The sequence below is a fragment of the Drosophila hydei genome, unplaced genomic scaffold (genome assembly GCF_003285905.1).
Source record: "Drosophila hydei strain 15085-1641.00,03,60 unplaced genomic scaffold, DhydRS2 tig00008122-arrow-pilon, whole genome shotgun sequence".
NCBI classification, from domain to species: Eukaryota; Metazoa; Arthropoda; class Insecta; order Diptera; family Drosophilidae; genus Drosophila; species Drosophila hydei.
Genome location: NW_022045833.1, coordinates 2,895,766 through 2,917,112, shown reverse-complemented (window position 1 = coordinate 2,917,112; position 21,347 = coordinate 2,895,766). Strand labels below are relative to the sequence as shown.

Below are 21,347 nucleotides of genomic sequence, written 5' to 3'. Positions count from 1 at the left end.
GCCAGTCTACGCTGAACCCTCGTTCTGGGCGAGCGGTCTCGGGTTCGGATTCGCGTTTGTTTATGTCATAAGAGCGAAATTATTCGCTCACAGTTTATACACAGACACACACACATACACATACACACATTCACATACACAAACACACACACTTATACACTGCCACCAGCCAAGATGAGCAAATATTTGGACTTGGGCCTTGGCATTACAATAATCAATGTCTACTATTCGCTATCATATTTTCTAATGTGGTGCGTGGCATTGCAAAAAGCCAGCGACGACGGTAAGCTCAATCGATATGTCTATATACCTATATGGAATATATATAATCGATTCTAATTGATTGATATACACATATATATAATTAAATGACAGCTGTGTTTGTGTTGCGTGTTTCGGTTTCTGTTTTTGTTTTTGTTTCTTTGTTTTTGTTTTTGTTTCTCATATATAGACAGTGAGCCATTTGTTTGGCAAGCCGTTTACATGGGCAACGTATTTCTCAATGCGTTTCTCTTCTTGGGGCTGCGTAAGAGAGATCGCTGGTCGGTCATCATTTGGTACTCTTTGACGTTGCTATGGTTCGTGCCCAAGCTATACGACCATAAACGAGGTTGTCAATTGGACGCGCGCGGTTCAACGTACCGCACTATCAATCTGATAATGGAAAGTGAGTGAGGGTTGACGACTTCTGCATACTCTAACATAACTTAATGAGTCACTCTTTCTCTCTCTATCTACCTCTCTCCCTCTCTCTCTCTCTCTATATATATTGCAGCCTATGTGATTATATCTTTTGCTGTCATGGCTTTGGTTTACGTGAATTTGTCCAAAGAGTTGCCTTTAACTAAGAATCGCCGCAGATATAGATCAAACGGACATGTCCAGGATGTACAAATGTTGGAATTGAGCTCAAATGTGGTCGGTAAAGCACCCTTAGCAACTGCCGAAGTGGATGAGGACCTGGATCAATGCCTGCCAAGCAGCAGCAGTGGCAGCAACAATAGAGGCATGCAACAAGTTAGCAGCATTGAATTTCATCGAGCTGCTGCTAATGAACTGGATGATGATTAGCATATTGTACAAATTTCTATATATATATATATATTTATATATATCTAATTTTATTTATATATATCTTATATATGTTCTTAACATTCCTGCACAATTTGAAGTGTTCGTCACAAATTTCTGATTCGTTCCACATATGTTTAAACTACAGACTTTATATACACACACAGACACACACATATACTTATACATATGTACTTTAAATTGTTAAGTTTTTTTTTAGATTAGCTTAGTTATTAGTTGAAATGGGAGGAGAGACAATAATAATAAAATAAATAAAAACATGTATGAGTGCTCTCCTTGAGAGTACGCGACTAGCAGATACCCTGTACAATGCACACAACTGTTGTTTAAATCCTTGAAGGCACCATCTTTGACACTGGGAAAATTATTATTCAATTGGATTCTAGATGAATAATCCTACTCAAATTCGGGTCAAGAATATGATATACATATGTGAGTATAACTAAAGCTTAAGACATAAGTTGACCTCCCTCGATTTTGGTGCGAAATGCATTATTTATTTATATTTATTTATTTATTTATTTATTTAAATATTTGTTTATTTATATAAATATGTATTTACTTATATTTAATGCAGTCATAATAGCTTTTCTCTAGTTTTTGTGTAGTTCAAGTTATGCTTTAAGCATAAGCAAAAAAACGATATTTATCGATTATATAGACATGACATAGCAAATCGATAAGTTGCGTAGAAATATTTACTGAGTATGCCATACAATAATTTTCCTTGAGGTAAGACCTATGCACAAATGGACCGATTAATAAGCAGTTAGAAAGACATGCTCGCTGCACAGCTAGCCATAATTATGCACGAAAGCATAATACCCCATGTGCAGTACAGGGTATCAAATCAACTCCAAACTTCTCATTGCAAAAGAAAAAAAAAAGAAAAATTAACAAAAACCAGAGCAGCCAAACAGCTAAATGAAGATGAGCTTGACTAACTTTTTGATAACAACTTTCTCATTTTTGTTGTTGGTTTTTTTTTTTGTTGGCCTGGCCAACACGCAGTGCTGCTGTTTGTATTGGCCAAGCGTAGAACGTTGAGCAAAATTGTGTTTTTCGTAGCAAAAGCGTTCGATTGAGTGTGTCAATAAATTCCTGCCAGTCGCCCAAGTGCAACACATTTGTCCGGCCATCAGCGATAAATAGTTGGCACGCCCCCGCACTCCTTTCGCCCAATCTGTCTGGTCGAGTCTCTGGAGCTTTTGTTGGCCAAAAAGTTTCGTGTGAATTTAGTGCGGCTCATTAAGCCGACCGTTCACGTTGCACGTCCTGTATTTGAGCCCAAGTCCTGAACGTCACTCACTCATGTGTGTAGTATGCGCGCGCGTGTGTGTGCATGTGTGTGTGAGAGTAGCAATGGCTTTTCGTTACCAACTTCATTATGTGCCAATGATGAGCAGGAAATTGTTTGCGCCATTGTCGTTCGCAATGTCATTCGGGCAAATGGAGAGCGAGTGCGAGCAAACATTTCATCCATTTTGCCATTTGTCAAACTTTCCTTATTTATATATATAATATATATACATATATCTCTTGTACTTTAAATGGACGCGCTCTCATTAAGTAAATTAATGCTGGGTATATATTCATTAAAAGTGTCAAAGTGCGCACATTAAAATATCATCTAAGACGCCTACCAAAAGGACGCAGCTCAACTTTTTATACCTTGCAAGACATTGCAAATGTGTAAAGCGGGTATATTGTGCTTGTGTATAGATATGTAACAAGCAGAAAGAGAGGCTTAATTTCATAGTGTATATATTCTTGATTGGAGAAAAATCAGGTGATTTAATTTAACTCTCTCCAGCTGCCCTATTTTATCTGTTTAGTTGTCCCTCTGGCTCTTTGTCTGTATATCCCTCTGTCCATCCATCTGCCTGGCCGTCTTAACGTCTGTCTATATGAATATTAATCTTGTAATTTATATACAAATCAAGTGCTTAACGTAGCTTTTCCTAAAGCGCTCACTCATTCAATTGCTCTAAAATCGATAAAAATCGATATCAAATGGCATTAATTTCAGTCAGCAACACATTCAAAATCCAGAATATTAACAAGCAATAGCTTTGTTACCAGCTAGAGGGCATTTTCTAGTCGAGCACTGCCTTCTAGAGCGCTTGTGCTTGTTTTGAGCCTTGGGTTTTAAGGCTTCGACTTTGTCGCGTCTCGATTTTTATGCACAAAACAAACATTAAAGACGCATAAAATGTTGACGCAGCGCTGCTTGTTTGCTATTTTGCTGCTGCTGATCATAAAAAGAATGACACACACACACACACACACATTTATAGTGCATGTTGTCTTCTGGCAACTCATAAAACTAAACCGCAATTCATCAGTAAATTCCTTCAATTTTTTGTTGGCTCTGGTCGATGGCAATTGTTGTTGTTGTTGTTGTTATTCTACATATGTGTTGTTATTTCTAGCTGTTTGCTGTTGTTATAACTGCAAATAATTTAGTGCGCTGCCTGAAAATATGCTAGAGTTTTATGTGGTCATAAAATGCCAAAAATTGTTTTTATTATATGTAATTATTATGTTATGCATGTCTCCCACCCACGTTCGCCCCTCCCGCATGCCTACGCTCTAACAAGTTTATTGCCTTTGGCATAAAGTTCACAGTGAAATGAACTGTTGATGCTCGTCAAAAGTTTCGTATATCTCTATGCGCATATACATATATATAGAGAGCACATATAGCTGAGTCCCTGACACGTACCGCTCTTAACTCTTGGTCGATTGTCAGTTTTTGGCCATTTGTGTAAGCCAAATTATGAAACATTTCACGCTGAACTTTTAGCCATTCGAAACAATGACAAAAAGTCAACAAACTTTTGGTTCAATTGCCCCTTCGTACAGCAGCAGCAACATAAAATGCAGCACGTTTGCTGCAATTGAGGGGCGACTCGACTCGACTCGACTCGACTTTATGTCACGCATTGTAAATGGCAAAAGCTTTCTCCATCTTAATGCTCCACAGCATGCACACACAGACCTACGTACACACACACACACACACACACACTTCCAATCTGCGTTACTTTTGAATTGCAACGCGTTACGTGCTGCGAGGGTTTTTGTCAGCTGCAACTGCAACTGCTGCTGCAATTATTATTGCTGCTGCTGCTACTGCTGCTGCCACTACTGCTATTGCATTAACTTTAACTTGCTAGCTCATTAGGATGATGTGCAGTTAGTACAGTTATTAAGGGCATAGCTTCAAGATAGTATAAAAACTAACAACCCTTGAAATAGCATCGCAGCTTTAACAAGAAACTGTTTTTAATATTATAATTTAATTAGAATAATATAATTGAATAGCTGGAATGGTAAGGAGACATTGCTCTGTATTTAATAAAGATATAGTTTTAGCTTGAAATTAAATTTAATAAAAGATAAAGAAAAACATAAAGTTAGCATAAAAAAAATTAAATAATAATATGTGTTTCGCTTTCTATGTATAGAGCCAATATAAGACCAAATTTGAATGGCAGTTAAATTCATAAATTGGATTGAGAAGTGAACAAACTCAGAGTTGCTCTTATATAATGAGTGCTTGATGAATCCTATACCAACTTCTCTTTAAATAAGTCTCTAGATCTACTAAATGTGTAGACTTAGATCTACTTTTTCTACCTTAACTTTCAGCTCTACATCTATCTCTAGCTTCAACTCAATTCTATCTGTACCCTTTCTCTATACAAATTTTATATTTTAAATTGAAAATTATAAAATTTCACCTGACCTAATTTCTGTTTAAACTCACAAAAGTTTTGCTACTTTTTAAAATTTAAGTTCATTCCTTCTAAGCTACTTCCATGCCTTTGGCACGTCCCTTTGCAATCTCTTTTTTCTGCTTTTTTATACATCAACAGAACATCCATCAATTGATATATATTTTCGCCACATTTTATTTAAAGTAAGTTTCCAATTGAAAATCGTAAAAGAAAATAACGTGAAATCTTTTTGTTTATAGCCTAAGACAAAGGCAAACGGAAATATTTAATACTCTATCTGCCTGCCTCTCTCTATCTCTGTCACTCTCCCGCTCTCCCTTTGTATTTACAGCCACTGAAATTCCATCAATGCCTTCGTTTTTCATTAGCCATTCAAAGAAATAAACTAAAATCAGTGCCACGCGTCGTATGCGTAATGTGAGGCAGGGCTTCTTAAGTTCTTTGCCCCATGAACAATTGGAACAATCAAAGTTTTATTGTTGTGCAAATATTGAATAAGGAAATGTTAAAGTGCCAAACGCCTTCAAGTGGGCGTGACCTCACATAAGCCACAAAGGCAGCAGTGGCAGGCTAGAAACTTAAAAGACAATCACACACAAAAGCCAGCACAAAGCATAAAAAAAAGTTAGCCCGAGTCAGGCTAGTCGAGCTGCCGCTGCTGACCAGCAAATGAATGGACGGCGTAATAATTGCAGACGCCGGGACGCGTCCAGAATGTCACGTACTGGCAATAAACCGCTGCTAATTTACGATGGACCCCAATAACAAAGCTCGCTCTCTCTCGCCCAGCTCAAACGGAAATCAAATGGCAAACGAAGCGCAGGCCTCTCTGTCTAAGCAGCCAGGCCACTTGGCCCGGCCAGTTGGAGCAGTTGATGCCCGATAATGTTGCACAGAGTGGCCTGCTGGAAGTTGGAAGTCGTTGCGCCGTGCGGCACGTTACGGCAACTGCATAGAAATGGCCTTCAAAAACGAAACGCAAATATCGAAAATGCCAATAAGGGCCAACGCATAGTAGACTTGGCTTAATGCGCATTAGATGAAAGACGCACAGGAAATGGCATAAAAAAGACCGAAGAAGAAGCTTGAAAAAAAAGCCAAGAGTGCTATAGAGACAGAGCTTGCTCGACTGGAAGCTACCCTAAAGGGAAGGATGAGATTTAGAGACTGCTTAATTATATAGAGTTTGTATTTAAGAACTATATAGATGCTGAGAGCTACTAAATATTAAGATGAAATATAAACTGATATCATTTTGATTTAAGACTTTTGAATATAAAATAAAATAAAATATAAACTGATATCATTTTGATATAGTTTTTAAAGACTTTTGAATATAAAATGAAATTAAATATAAACTGATATCATTTTGATATAGTTTTTAAAGACTTTTGAATATAAAATAAAATAAAGTATAAACTGATATCATTTTGATATAGTTTTTAAAGACTTTTGAATATCCTAGGTGTACTATATATGTCTATATATGTATGTATCTTAAAGAAATTGAGATATGCTCTAAATATGCATATTTCATATCGATTTTAATCTATTTTTGGGCACTCGAATGTTTATATATAAAACTTAAGGAGTCCAGCTTTTAACATTTGAGGCAGCTGATTTATAAATAGTAGCTGAGTCAACGATAGCGACTTAAAATATAACTGTAGGTATACATAATCAGCATTAAGTAGGTACAGTTGATATTAAATGCTGATTTTATATACTTATAGGCAAAAGCAGCAAAGTTTAGCTCTTAAAGAAATAAAAAAATGCTCGAATAATACAAATTTAAGTTATATTTGAATAAAGCTGAGCTTATGGCTCTGGTAGACTTATATTGACAGGATATGTAAAGGTTAAACAAATACTAAAAGCTCAAATTTTAGGATACTGCAAAGTATATAGCGAAGTAAATATATGATATAAATTTCGATATTAATAAAGTAATGATATATTTAGAAATGCATAATAATTCAATGATTAAAAGATGCTGTGAAGATAGAGATTGCTCAATTCAGACAGTGCAAGAGTCTCGACAACAAATGTCTAGATGTCTATAGATTAATCTATATGTATTTTGTTATTTTGTGTTATATATATTTAACGAAATTTGTTGCTGCCTTGTCCAATGCTAATATACCCCAATTAAACACTCATCAATAGCTAACAAGGGTATAACTGAAAGGAACCACGCATATAAAAGCGAGCACAGCTAATGGGCATTTCGAGCTTCGGGCCTGACCCAGCCTGATTCGCACATTGCATTAGTCATATTAAAAACTGCTGAAATGCAAAGCTTTTGAAAGCCGAATAAAATATGGCATTGTTGAAAGTTGCAACAAGCAGCGGCAGAATAGATGTTTTGAGCCATTAGCGAGCGACTGGCCAAAATCAAAAAGCAAAAAAAAAATTGCATTTAGCTTAGCAGCTTCATTGAAGCGGCAAAAATAAAAACGAAAAGGTAAAAAAAAAGTTTGAATAACTTAATTGCTGCAAGCTGCAGGCGCAACAAATATCATGCAACAGTTCTGAAACAATTTCTTTTTTAAGAGCATCACTTCGAATTCGAACTCGTTTCTCTTAAATTGAAGCCGTGTAGACTTTTGCGCCAATTGGCCGTATAAGAGAGTGCCGCTGTGGCATGTGGCAGGCGCAGGCGCTGCTGTAAGTCTAAAATGAAAAATCAGCTGCTGCTGTTGCTGTTGTCGCTGCTGTTGCTGCTGCTGCGGCTTGTGTTGCTGCTGCTACTGCTGCCGTTTGACAGCAAACGGCCACATTGAGGCAGTTTGTCAATAGTTATGCTTGGGTATAGGTTAAAGACGCATGTGCCGCCGACAGCAACAGGATCTACATTAAAGACTGAAACTCTCAATTTTTAAAATAAAACAAAAAAATTGTGCTAAAAATTTAATTACAAACAAAAAATCAAATATTAAATTAAAATCAATTCAAAGAAGCGAAAATCAAACTTAACAAGAAACTGAACTAAAAAGTGAAATACGCCCGCATAATTAAGACATAAAAACGTGAAATTAAATACAACAAAAAAGTAAATACAAACACAAACACACACACACACACAGCTGCCGAGATTGTGGTCGCATTTTGTTAAAGCTTGTTGTGGTGTGCTGTCGTAGTTGTTATTGTTGTTGTCGTCTCGTGACACTCGGCATAAATATTTATGTTGACGCATTTACCTGCGGCGCTGCAGCGTCGCTAATGAAGCGCACGAAAATGAATGTGAAAGGACATAATTATGCTTATGTGTGAGTATAATGAATAAGAGTCCAAATACAAATATACAAATATATATACATATATAATATTTAAAAGTAAGACCAAGGTCAAGCCGAAGCGAAGCACTTCAGCAGCCATAAGTCCTTAGGGCAAACAGCACACAGCTAAAGCGAGAGCTAAACAGTGCATTGAGCAACTAAGCACGCTGAATTGCAGCTCCAGAGAAATTTCAATGCATTTAATATTTTATTTGTATTGGACTTTAAAGTGGCCTCTGAACTTTTATCAAGAAATGTGTCCAAATTAGTAATTAAAGCTATTATATATGAGCTCTGAACTATATCCTATCAGAATTCTGTAACTATATTTATCTCATCTCTCTATAACTTGGCTGCTGGTAGTTAGTATTAATATTATATAATAATAAAATAATATCATATTATATAATGCATATCAAATTCTATTTAATTAACACTTTTTAGTATGTTCTACGAGTGCTTTGTATGATAAAAATCAGAGTACATATATAAGCAACTCAATCTCTCTGTTTGCCTATATAAGCAGCTCTGTCTGCTTCTTTATCTATTCACTTTCTTCATGTTTTTGTTGTAGCTATATAGAATATATAGAGTGTAGCTCTTATAGCATATATAGTTCCCATAGAATGATCTTAGCTGAAGCCATTCATTTGTACCCTAACTAAATTTGATATTTGGCAATATCAATATCTTTTTTACAACATTTTCAGCATCTTAACTTTTAGGTAGCTATGCTTCTTATTCTTTGTTTCTGTATAGTATGTTATATAGTATAGTATATTGCATATATTATATTATATATATATATATATGTATATATATATATATATATATATATATATATATATATTATGTTATTAATTAGTATAGTATATTGTATAGTTTATCTAGCTGCTCAAAGATCTTAGATCAACTCAATGGGCTCCTTATGTAAGAGACTTATCTAAGCATTCAGAATTATTCAATGCTCTTTAAAATCTATAATAAATTTCTTATCAACAATGAACTTATATATTAAATCATTAAAAGTAATATTCTGGTATTTCTGATATTTTTGATTTTAAATTTTATTTTTAAATTTATATTGTTAGGAAAATATCTTATTATATCATGATATTATATCATTATATCATCGTTCAATATTGTTCCTTTCGCCTATGATATAAATCAATCCAAGGCTCAAGAAGCATCTGAACAGCATTTTAAGTTATTATGAAATGTAAAAAAACTGATTTTAGAATTCTAGACTAAATCACTAAATGAAACTTCTCTGAACATAGACTACAAAACGAATATCGAATATAACTATATAACATTACGCGTCATCTACTCAAACAGGTTAGACTTATTCCTAGTAGAGTATTTTATATTCGTTTAGCTGCTTCTTTCACTTCACATTAAAATTGTTGCTAGCGAAAATAAAGGAAAACATTGCAATTGCTTTTATTTTAGTATTTGTTTGTTGTTGCAATTGCAGCTGCTTTTGTTGGTTCTATTGTCGAGTTAATGGGATTGCGAATGGCCTTAGGTCTATGGGTGTGTGTTCGCAATAGTTGTTTAGTTCGATGGCAAAACTGCTCTCGTTTCACTATATGATGTCGGAGTTGAAGCAATTAGTGGACAAACTTTGTGAAAAGTTACCAATGCGCTTGAGTGCAGTTCGTTGTTCGGCTGATGGGGCAATTGTCCAAGTTCTTCAGCAATATCGAATGAATTCAATTTCAATTTCAATTTTATATCATAAATGGGAAAGAGAGAGACTGAAAGATTTGTCCGAGTTATGAAATGGCAATTTCCAGTTGCTCCATAAATCATGGCATTTGATTGCTCGACAGATTTCCGACCATTTAGCTAACTAAATTTAATATACATGTTTAATTAAAACATTTCGCTTGATAAAAAGCCACTGCTAATTGGCACATTGTCCAGACACGACTCAAAGTTGAGCACAGCAAATAGAATTAAAAAAGCCAGATGGAGTAGAGAGATAAAGGCTAGCGCTGCAGATTATGCTGACACAAATGACAACTAAACGGGCGGCAGGGGGCGTGGCGACTAGCACTGCTGCGGGTGCTGCCTCTCCCACTCTTACTCCGTCTCTCTATATCTGCCAGTCCGCTCGGTCTGTGTGACAGCATAAAAAGGCGCTGCCAGTTGCAGGCATTCAACATATACAAAACTTTTTGTATATTTATTAGACTATGAATTAATTCAAGTGTGAGCGAGTGTGTGTGTGCCGACTGTGTGTGTGTGTGTGCCTCTGTGTATGAAAGGATTCCGAATGCCTCTGACTGTGGCTGCTAAGTAAGCGCGCGATTTTCGTACTATGCCCCGCAGCGAGCTGCTTGCAAACGTCAGCAAAAAATGTTTCCTTTTTTTTTACAAATATTTTTTTCGATTTTTTTATATATTTTTATGTTATATTTTTTGTTGTTTTTTGCTCGTTTTCTGTGTGCTGCTCCTGTTCCTCCATGTTGCGGCTGACAAGCATCGCTCGTCGTGTACCTCTATGCAGAGGGCATAAGCACAGCAAAAAATATGATGTAGCCTTGCCATAGGGAGCAACAACAGCAACTACAACAACTAAGCAAAAAACATCATTCGCAATTCAAAATTAAAAGCGATTCGCAGAAGACAAAAGCAAAACTAGACGCCAAAAAAAAGCGAGTATAAAAAGCTGAAAATAAAAGTTGACCCTGCGCATCGGACAAACAGTTAGTTGCATTTATTAATAGCCAAGGCAATGCATATGCTGTGGGCGTGGCTGGGTGCAAGGCGAGTGTGTGGATGCTCGGTCTCCGAGGCGATTACCTTGACTATGAAAATATATCTCACACATGAGCTGCTTGGGCGCATCGCACTGTCGCTGCTGCGAGTTACTGCTCGCTGGCCTGCATTTCCCTTGTCCGTTAGCAGCATTAACATTTTAGCCAGTCTATGCAAGCCCAAAAGATACAAATATATATATTTATATATATATCTTTATATATACATGTGCTGCCATTTGCAAAGCTAATGCGAGGGAAGTTTCTTGAGAATTAACAAAATTAAGGCTATGTTTAATATATAATTTAAGTAGCCCAACAGGGAATATCTAAGTTTGCTAACAGCAATCTAGGACATATTTTAAACGTAGGATTCGCATAGGGAATTTCCACTCTCCATGGCATTTCAAGATTCAAAATAAATTGTAAAATAAAAAATATAGAAAGTAGATTTGAGTTGTAAGATTTTCGTCTCTTCCTATATGTTGGCATCTTTCTCCCTCTGGATTTTTACACCTCTCTCGGCTTGTATCTCTCTCTTTCTCGCTCTGTCTACTCCCCTGGTATCTCTCTGTTTCCCACCCTCTCGGGTTCTATTTCTATATCACACTCTCTTTTTTCTCTCTCTAGATCTCTTTCCCTTTCTCTACTTTATTTTTCACTCTCTCTCTCTCTCTCTCTTTTTAACTCTATAATTCTCTTGATCTATAAGTTGTCTCGCCTTCAGTAATTCTGTGCTTAAATTTGAACTTTCAAAAATTAATTAACAGCCACAACTTTATGGGCAACCTTCGTAATTCACCTTAGCGGTTTACTCAGTCTGTGTGTATCTTACGCTGCCTGCAACCGCACACAATTCTAACACATACACCTATACACTCGCGCACACACTAACACAGATGAGTGGCAGTGTTTGTTTAGTGTTTGTTAGATTGTTGCTTAGGTGGCTGCTCACCTGCCGTGCACCTTGATACAGACAAAGGTCACCTAATGTGTTGCATTCTACTGCACACAAAAGGGCAAGTGGCACAGCCCGCGCTGGCAGACAACGAGAGACAGAGAGAGACAAACAACGGCACTCTGTGTGTATTAAATGATTACACTTATGCAAAAGGTCTGCACACCTGGCTTTACTGTCGACTTTATTTTCACTTTTTTCTTTGCAAGCAAAAAAAAAAACAAACATAAAAAAAAGTTAGCTGACAAACACAACTCGACAGCTTTTAGTTGCGAAATGGCGGAGTTCTGAACTCCGAGCGAAACTCTCTGGGCGGCCCATTGGGCAGACGTCGCTGCTGGTCCATACGATAGCGTTGCGGATAGCCAGTGGCGGACAGACACACCAGCAGCAGCAGCAGGAGCTGCAATAGCGGTAAAACTTGTTGTGTTCCCAGCAACATTTTCAAATGTATTAAAGCTTGTGGACTAGCAATTGGCGTTAATCAATAGAGGCGCGTGATAAGGAAGCTGTCAGATGGGGTCATCGCCAGATAGCTACAGAGATGGAAAAACACACTGCGACCAAGAGAGAGAGAGAGAGAGAGAGACTCTTGAATAAAGGCTATACTTGCATAAGCGACTGCTACACTGCACTACAAGCTAGCGGCTTTTCATTTGTAATCTTTTTATTCAATTAAAAAAGGTCCGCTTGAAGTGTGCTACAGTTTGAAAGCTATTAGCGATTCAGTTTAGCTGCCTTGAAGCGCTGCACACAAAGCTGGTATAGCAGCTACAAACTACACAGGTTGCAGCTTAACAGCTTTTCTAAGAATTACATTTTTATACAATTTTACAAGTTTCCAGAATTGAGACTTGTTTCTAAAACAGAATATTCTCAGAAGCTGCTCTATAACTTTAACTGAAACTAAGCTAAACTGCACAACAAATTTATGGTTTAGTTAAGTTAAAAATATTGTGTAAGGAATAGATATAGACTCTCCTCTTTAGTTGAGAATAAAGCATGATTACACTGCACTACATGGTTAGTGTACAAGTGCTCGTTCTTATTTATATGAACAGCTCTGCACTTTGGAAGACATGGACGAAGCATTTTGGTAACAGGCTTCTTAACTCGGTCATGAATGCTTTTTCACTTCAAGATAGGCTCGTTTTACACTGTCCTACGAGATAAGTGTGTTTTATAATTTTTTTTTATAAATTTATGATTTAACTTTGAGGAAATTATTAAAATTTACCCTTACCAATTGTTGCTACACAATGCAACAAGGTTAGAGTTCAAGCTATAAATAGCTGAAAATTTCATATGATATATATATATATATATTTTTTTTTTTGATTGTATCTCATATAATACCTGAATTCTTGCCTTTAAATTATGCTCTAAAATTAAGCCATAAAGCCTGATTCATTAAAAAAAACTGAACTTTAAAACAAAGTTTCCTTTTACAATTATTGTTAATCGAAAGATAAATCATAAATTATATTAGATGCACTTTAAAATTTTGGTTTTTTTTTATTTTTTTTTTTTTAGTTATTTTTCTATGTCTCTTGCGCTTTGGTGACCAAATCAAATTTTTGTTGTAGCTTTTTAGACGCGTTTTTGTTGTTGTTTTTCTAGTCTTTTTTTGTGATTCAACTGACAGAGTCTGTCTCATTCCCGAACATTTCAGTTTACGTGTTAAGTGCTTGGCAAGCACGATTAAGGCGCTTTATCACCCGCAACAACGGCAGCAACACGAACTGAAACAAAATCAACAGCAACAGCTGCGACGCCAGCAGCAGCAGCAGCAGCAGCCAGAGCAACAGCAGCAACAAAGGCGCTTACAGCGAGCTTTGTCGCAGCAGCAACAGCAGCAACAGCAGCAGCAACAACTGTTTTAAGAACTCGCACATACATCGGCACGCCCACTGGGCGTTAAGTAACAAGCAGCAGCAGCAGCAGCAGCAGCCAGAGCACCAACAACAACATGCTGAGCACAATGACAACACCAGCCACACTGCTTGAGTTTGGGGCAATTGGTGATGTACCAAGCATTTTGGAAATAGAACTGCCAGCAATATTGTTCAACGAGAGCCTCTTCATTGAACTGAATGGCAGTCTCACACAGCTGGATGCTGGCGGCGGCGTCGGCGTCGGCAGCAGCAGCAACAACATCAACAACGGCGACAGCAGCAACAGCAGCAGCAGCAGCAATTACAACAGCAGCAACTACAACGGCAGCATAATGCTCATCAACGGCAGCAGCGGCTACAACAGCAGCAACAGCAGCAGCAGCAATGCAGGCAGCAACCTCACACAGTTGGAGGAGGAGCAACGTGTTGCCAATGAGCGTGCCGCAGCTGAATTTTGGCTACTGGTCAAAATGATTGCCATGACCGTTGTGCTGGGCCTAATGATACTCGTCACCATTATAGGTAAGCAAACAGCAACATTCCAAGCATGCACATACTTAAGAACATTGCCGTCGGGCAACATCGACTGCAGCATACGCGTTCCGGGCTGAGGAAACAAAAATAGTCAAGGTCTGCCGATTTGCCAATGATCTGCAAAACTTGTTTAACCTCATTTAGGCCAAGTTCCTGACGCTGCAGCAGATTTTTACGGCTATGTCCTATGAATATAAATTTTGATCATTGATAAAACCAATATGCCCCCTTTATACAACACGAGCGAGCACACTTAGACTCATGTCTTTAAGCAGCTGCTATCATTTATGTGGCAACTGGCAAGTGGGTGTGGCATGCTGCCAGATTTTGTAGCCGTTAAATTATTCTCAAATTTATGCCGCCGGGAGGCAGGCAACAGAAAAAAAAAAGTAATGTTGCCATATCGTCCAAACTGTAAATGAAGTGAAATTTATGATGCAGAAGATTTTTATTGCGCTGCTTGAAAATTTTATTGATTTTTGGCTTACGAAAGATGATTTGCTGCCGTGAAGTTTTTTTTTCGTTGGTGTGAGAGGGGGGCGTCAATTTCTAGAGCTGGGCGTGGCAGTTATGTGCTTAGAGTGCGCGCGCGTTTTAAAAAGCTTTGCGTTAAACGTCGCACTTAGCGAAGAGCAGCAGAGAGTTGAGTTGCGTCCTGCGAGTCCTTGCCAGCCAAGGACGCCAAGCGACAAAAGCAAACAAAGTTTAGAAAAAAATGCGTTTTTTTTTTTTGTTTTTTTTTTATATAAAAATAACTTTTTGTTGTTGCTGTTGCTGTTGTTGCCATCGACACGTGAAAAGCTATTAAAAGCGCGCCAAGGCGTCAAATGGAAAGTGTGCAAACAAACGCGCACAGCCTTAGACACACACACGCACAGGTAGACACAGCGAGATAAATGTGTGTGCGACACACGCGGCGTATGCGCAACATACGCAACTGTGGCTGCTGCTAGCATATGCAAATGCAGCAGTGACAAAAACGTTTTGATAAACTGTAGACAGGCGCACAGCACTAACAACAACAGACAACAGACAGCAGACAACAGCGAACAGACAACAGACAAGAGACAACAACAACAAACACTAGACAAAGCGACACAGTTAGAGACGAGCATCGGGCTGACAGTGAGGCAAAAAGCTTTTGAATGCCGCCGTGGCAATTACAATTTGCCAAGTTGCATCATTTGCATCGCACAGAGAGAGAGAGAGAGAGAGAGAGAGAGAGAGAGTGTGGCAAGCAGCAGCTGCCGGCTACCTCCGTTTCCCATTTCAACCTGCCCCAAAGGCTTTCGAAATTGAACTTGGCTCAGTTTGAGTAGAAAGTGTGTGTTCTCTAGCTCGAGCTCGAGCTCTGGCGGCATGTGCTATGCCATGCACAATTGCCTGCAATTAGAAACGTGCAGCAAAGCCTGATTGATTTTGGCATAATAAAACAGTTCGTCCAGCGCCAATGACAGACATTTCGATACGGCTGCTGGCTGCAATCAAAGCCTTAACTTAATTGACTACCTGCAGCACAAAAGTCGACTGAATTAATATTTCATGTATTTGAAGTGAACAATTAAAACGCATTTTATTGAGCTAAGGCAATTAATTAAATATTTAAAAAGCTAAATGAGCCAAGCAAATTATTTGATACGTTTCAACTCTTTTCACTTACTTTGCGTGACAACTAAAACCCAACTGCGTGCAGGGCAGAGAACAAAGTGGGGTCCTTTAATCCCCACAATTTATATATTCTTGATTAATGCGATTTAATCTTATTTGTTTGTCTCGAAATTTATAAGAGCTACAGACTGGAAATTTAACACTTAGCTGCTGCCAGAGTCAAGACTTTGACCTTTGACTCAATTCAATGAATAAATTCAACTAAGCAAAGCATCTTCAATGTATAATTATATAAGTATTTAATAATAATTATATAAGAGTATAATAATTATAAGAAATAGTATAAACTAGCATTATAATGTTCCTGGATTCCTGGATATAAAAACTGTTCTATATAGTAAAAAAAACAAGTCGAAACTCCAGACAAAATGTTGACAACCTGCTTGACGAATTCTCAAGACATTGCATACGTAAATCACATTTATATATATCATAAATTGTATTTATATATATCATATATATCTGCACTAAATCACATTCTTTTCCTTACCACTCGCAGGCAACGTATTTGTGATTGCCGCCATTATACTCGAGCGAAACTTGCAAAATGTTGCTAATTATTTGGTCGCATCTCTGGCAGTTGCTGATTTATTTGTTGCCTGTCTCGTCATGCCGCTTGGCGCCGTCTACGAGGTAAGTTGTTGTTGCTGCTGCTTGTTGTGCAAGCGACTGCTTTTGTTGTCGCTGGCAGTTGTTGCAACAGCTCCAAGCACAAACTTCATTACCCTAATGGAAACTTGGAATGAAAAGCGTGCAAATGAAATTACGAGCAAAGAGTTGACTTTGCCCCGCAGCAAGTGTCACGAACGAAAAGGAGACTGCTATATATATATGTGTGTAGGTGTGTGTGTGTGTGTGTATGCGTAATGAGCCATTGCGCGTTGTTAATTGTTCAAATTGCGTCATCTTGCAAAGCACTGAAGACGCAATGACATAATTTAATTGCATTTATTCCCGCTGGCAAAGCAAACACTGAAAATCTATGTCCTTGCATTCAATTCAATTTAGATAAGCAATGGCTGGATCCTTGGACCGGAACTCTGCGATATTTGGACATCGTGCGATGTGCTCTGCTGCACAGCATCCATATTGCACCTGGTGGCCATCGCGGCAGACAGGTGAGCTAACTAAAATGACATTTTTTTTAACGCCTCTTACTTGTCGCTTGCTGCTTTCTATAGTTTTAGTTGCTTCCTGCTGAGTGGAAGCTGCGATAGTGCGCTCTTTCAAGCTAGTTCATTTCATCTAATGTGATTAACACTCTCTCATACTTCATGGATGACACGTTCGTTCCCTCATTATCAATCATCTTGAAGCTTTGCGAGCTATTCTCCTCTCTCCTCTCACTGCTTGCCACTTAATAGTCGTCGCTAGCTTCTTCATCACTCTCTCACACTATTCTCTCTCTCTTAACTACTCATGCGAGCTACTTGCTTCTAATTACTCCCTGAACTATTTAAAATTTATACTATTTTCCTCTTGGAGCATATTATTTGATATGTATTTTATATAGGCAGCTCGCCTCCCCTCGCCCTCGCCTCACAGCTCGTTACTTCACACTTTTATCTATCAGTCACTCTTTCTCTTCTGTCTCTCTCACTTTCTCCTTCTCACATTTTGTTAAATTGCAGATACTGGACCGTTACGAACATTGATTACAACAATTTGCGTACACCGCGTCGCGTCTTCATCATGATATTCTGCGTGTGGTTCGCTGCGCTGATTGTGTCGCTGGCGCCGCAGTTTGGCTGGAAGGATCCAGACTATATGAAGCGCATCGAGGAGCAGAATTGCATGGTATCGCAGGATGTGGCCTATCAGGTGAGCCAAGCAGTTTGCCTTGTGGCACACACAATTGTGTTTAATCCAAGTTGTTTTGCTTGCCACAGATATTTGCCACATGCTGCACGTTCTATGTGCCGCTATTGGTGATTCTATTTCTGTATTGGAAAATCTATTTAATTGCTAGGAAACGCATACAGCGACGCACACAAAAGTCGTTCAACATAACGCTAACTGAGACCGAGGTAAGTTGGGCGAACGGAACTGGGTCTTGGGCTCACAATTAATTTGATAAATTTACAGCTAGTTTGGGGGCATTGACAAATGTTAAATAATATGAAGCGTACAAAAGCGCGCGCGCGTGGCCGTCGTCTAATGAAATTTGAGCTAAAAACCATGTCTTGTTGCCGTAATGAGCGTGTCATTAACCGAAACGATAATGCGAATCCTTTGCTACCCATTAGGGCCGGGCCCAAATGAGCACTTGAAGCAGCCAAAAAGTTCGCACTCAACGATTTATGTGTGCGTGGGCGAATGGGCGTGGCAAATGTGCGATTAACTCAAAGGCTTTAGCTAGTTGTATGTTAGCTAAAAACAAAATGTGCCCCGAGGGAACAACTAGAAATGCTTAGGACAGCTTCTAAATCAAATACAAGAAAAGAGCTAAAAGCGAATTGGAAATGAGGGAATAGACAGAAAGACAGACAGACAGACAGACAGCCAGGCAGACAGCGAAAGAGATAGAGTGAAAAGATATATAAAAGAAAAGGGTTACAGTGGGGAGCAGAGGGAACGCCAACTCTTTACCTGTTAAACAGCGAAATATAATTAAATTTTGCAGTGCGATTCGATGGCGCGTGATGTGCCCAAGGAGCGAGCAGGTAAACGTCGCTTACGCGAGAAGCGTGAACAGCAACGCGAACAACTGGAAGATACGGAAAATGAAGCTGGCCAAATGCAGCGACGTCCACGTAAACGAATTAAGATATGCTTTGGACGTAACACAAATACGGCCAACATTAATGCTGGCACCGAGGGTGCCGTGGCACGTTCTGTGGCAGCCATTGCCGTCGACTTTGCCAGCCTGGCCATTACCCGGGAGGAGACAGAATTCAGTACGAGCAACTATGATAACAAAAGCCACGCGGGCACCGAACTCACGACCATATCCAGCGATGCCGATGACGTAAGTAGCCGCTGCAACTGGAGCAACTGAATGGAAGCTGAGCTAGTTAGTTACCTGTGTGCTATGCTCAGCTCAACTGTGCAGCTGCTCAGCTGCTGCAACTGCTACAACTGCTCCAACTGCTCAGTTGTTTCAACAAAACGAAGCTAATTGTTTCTGTTTGCTTTGTGTGTGCACTTTCTTGTCTTTGTCTTTCAATGCTTCGCTTTTTCTCTCTCTCTCTCTTTCTCGCGCCGTCTCACTCTCGTTCTCTCAGTATCGCACGAGCAATGCTAACGAAATCATAACGCTCTCACAGCAGGTGGCCAGCGCCGCACAGCAGCATCTAATAGCATCCCATTTGAATGCCATTACGCCGCTAGCACAATCCATCGCCATGGGCGGCAAGCCGACGGGAGCAGGCGAGGGAGGGGTTGGCACTGGTGCCACAAGTCCCATTGGAACGACTGTTGGTCGTGGCGTGTTGGCTAGCATAGCCAATCCGCACCAGAAGCTGGCCAAACGACGTCAGTTGCTGGAGGCGAAACGTGAACGTAAAGCAGCGCAAACATTGGCCATCATCACCGGCGCCTTTGTCATCTGTTGGCTGCCCTTCTTTGTCATGGCCCTCACAATGAGCCTGTGCAAGGATTGTGAAATTCATCCAGCAGTTGCATCGCTCTTCCTCTGGCTGGGCTACTTCAATTCGACACTCAATCCGGTACGTATAGAAGGACAAAAAAGAAACAAACCAAGTGAAACCCCAAAAGATTTGTCCAACTGTCCATTGCAATACGGTCCTTGGTCCTGTGTGTGTAACAAATGAGCCAAGTGTGAGTGGTTCTGATTGGATGATTGATCTACCATATATATATATATATATAACTCAATTGAAAAAAGACCAAAGTAAAAGCAGCTGTAAATTTTGTTAATTTTCAACCATTTTTCAACGTTTTTCCAACCTAATCAATACCCAACTGACTTAATTGAAGCATTGCAATATTTTCAAACAGTTTCATTCCAATTGAATGATTGATGAATGAATGGCTTGGCTAAATTTCTCTCTCTACAATTTCACACATATTTATGACTATTTGTAGCAGTTTAAGCTGGCTTAAACTTTGCTAATAGAAGGAACTGAGAGTCTTGTAATTGGCTGATTGATCAAGCCTGTTTGACACGCCCTAAGCCATTCGTATATATTGCTTTGAATGGCATAAGAACGGTTAAATAAATTAAACTAACAAACTAATTTAATCTAAAAAATATATTTTTTATTAGAAGATCAGCAAATTCATCTTTCTAATATATATTATATATATATTATATATTTATATTACATTATATATTTTAGCCATAATTACTCAAAATTGAATATAATTTTTTATATAAACTCCCTACTCTTCTCACACCACATCACCCACTCTCTATACAGGTCATCTATACCATTTTCAATCCAGAGTTCCGACGCGCCTTTAAGCGTATTCTATTCGGACGCAAGCATGCGGCACGGGCGCGCAGTGCGAAAATTTGATTTCAACTGAAAACCAACGAGGACCAGTATCTGTAAGCCACAACCTAAACCAAAAGGTGAAAGCAAAAGTTACTAAACACAGGCATTACAAATCGACATATACGCATATGTACGAGTACTGTATATAGACTCAAGCGATATCAACTCAGAGGCCAACTGACAAAAAGTGGCATGTAAATGGATATGTAAATGAAACTGGATATGGAATTGAAGTTATAGGCATTGCATTGCATTAACTTAAAACTCTAGTTAGGCGATTAGTTTTGTAGTTCGTAGTGCGTTTGACGATATTTTTAGCAGAGACAATCCTAAGTACATGTACGCTCTAAGTAATTCCTAAACCTACCTTAACGAATAACACACACGTGCCCCAACTAGCAACCGACAAAGAAGCAGAAATCCAAGCAAATTAACAACAATTTTTATAAGCTATATAGAAGATGTTTATTATAAGAAAACTCACACACTCACACACACAAATCAATGTATTCGCATACGTATTGTAGTTGATATATACATATATATATATATATGTCTATGTAACAAAAAATATTCCTAAAGTCTTCCCTGTGTCTTAAAGAATTAGGCAAAAAAAAAAAAAAAGAAAACAAAAAAAATTTAGATAAGTTTAGCAAAGCTTGGAAGATTGGCAATATTTTATTGTTTAGCATTATCTGTGTGTATATGTGACCATATATATATATATAATATTCCATTACTGATAAGGCTGGGTCCAAAAAACTTTGTACGCTTTCAATTGTTCTGTGTTAGTTCTCGCATAAGCAGCAGCCCAAGACGAGCAAATCACTTTTCTCATTTTTGTTCGTGTTCAATTAAAAATTTAACAAATTATTGGAAAATTAAACGTGTATAAGGCAACAGAAATCGGCTAGCCGAAGTATAAATACTCTTGCAGAGAGCCGATTGGCATAT

At 38.5% G+C, this 21,347-nt stretch overlaps 2 protein-coding genes across 2 annotated transcripts; both read left to right on the top strand.

Annotated features, from left to right (window-relative positions):
- Positions 1-1,071, top strand: LOC111602282. Its single transcript, XM_023319283.2, has 3 exons — positions 1-283; positions 452-667; positions 776-1,071. Exons 1-3 carry the CDS (start codon positions 175-177, stop codon positions 1,069-1,071), a joined length of 621 nt encoding a protein of 206 aa, XP_023175051.2. The 5' UTR covers positions 1-174.
- Positions 1,072-14,131: 13,060 nt separating this feature from the next.
- LOC111592405 (5-hydroxytryptamine receptor 2B) lies at positions 14,132-20,882 on the top strand. The gene is made up of 8 exons (XM_023304580.2): positions 14,132-14,253; positions 16,433-16,566; positions 16,942-17,051; positions 17,565-17,754; positions 17,823-17,960; positions 18,557-18,901; positions 19,200-19,601; positions 20,316-20,882. Exons 1-8 carry the CDS (start codon positions 14,202-14,204, stop codon positions 20,412-20,414), a joined length of 1,470 nt encoding a protein of 489 aa, XP_023160348.2. The 5' UTR covers positions 14,132-14,201; the 3' UTR covers positions 20,415-20,882.
- Positions 20,883-21,347: the final 465 nt, after the last annotated feature.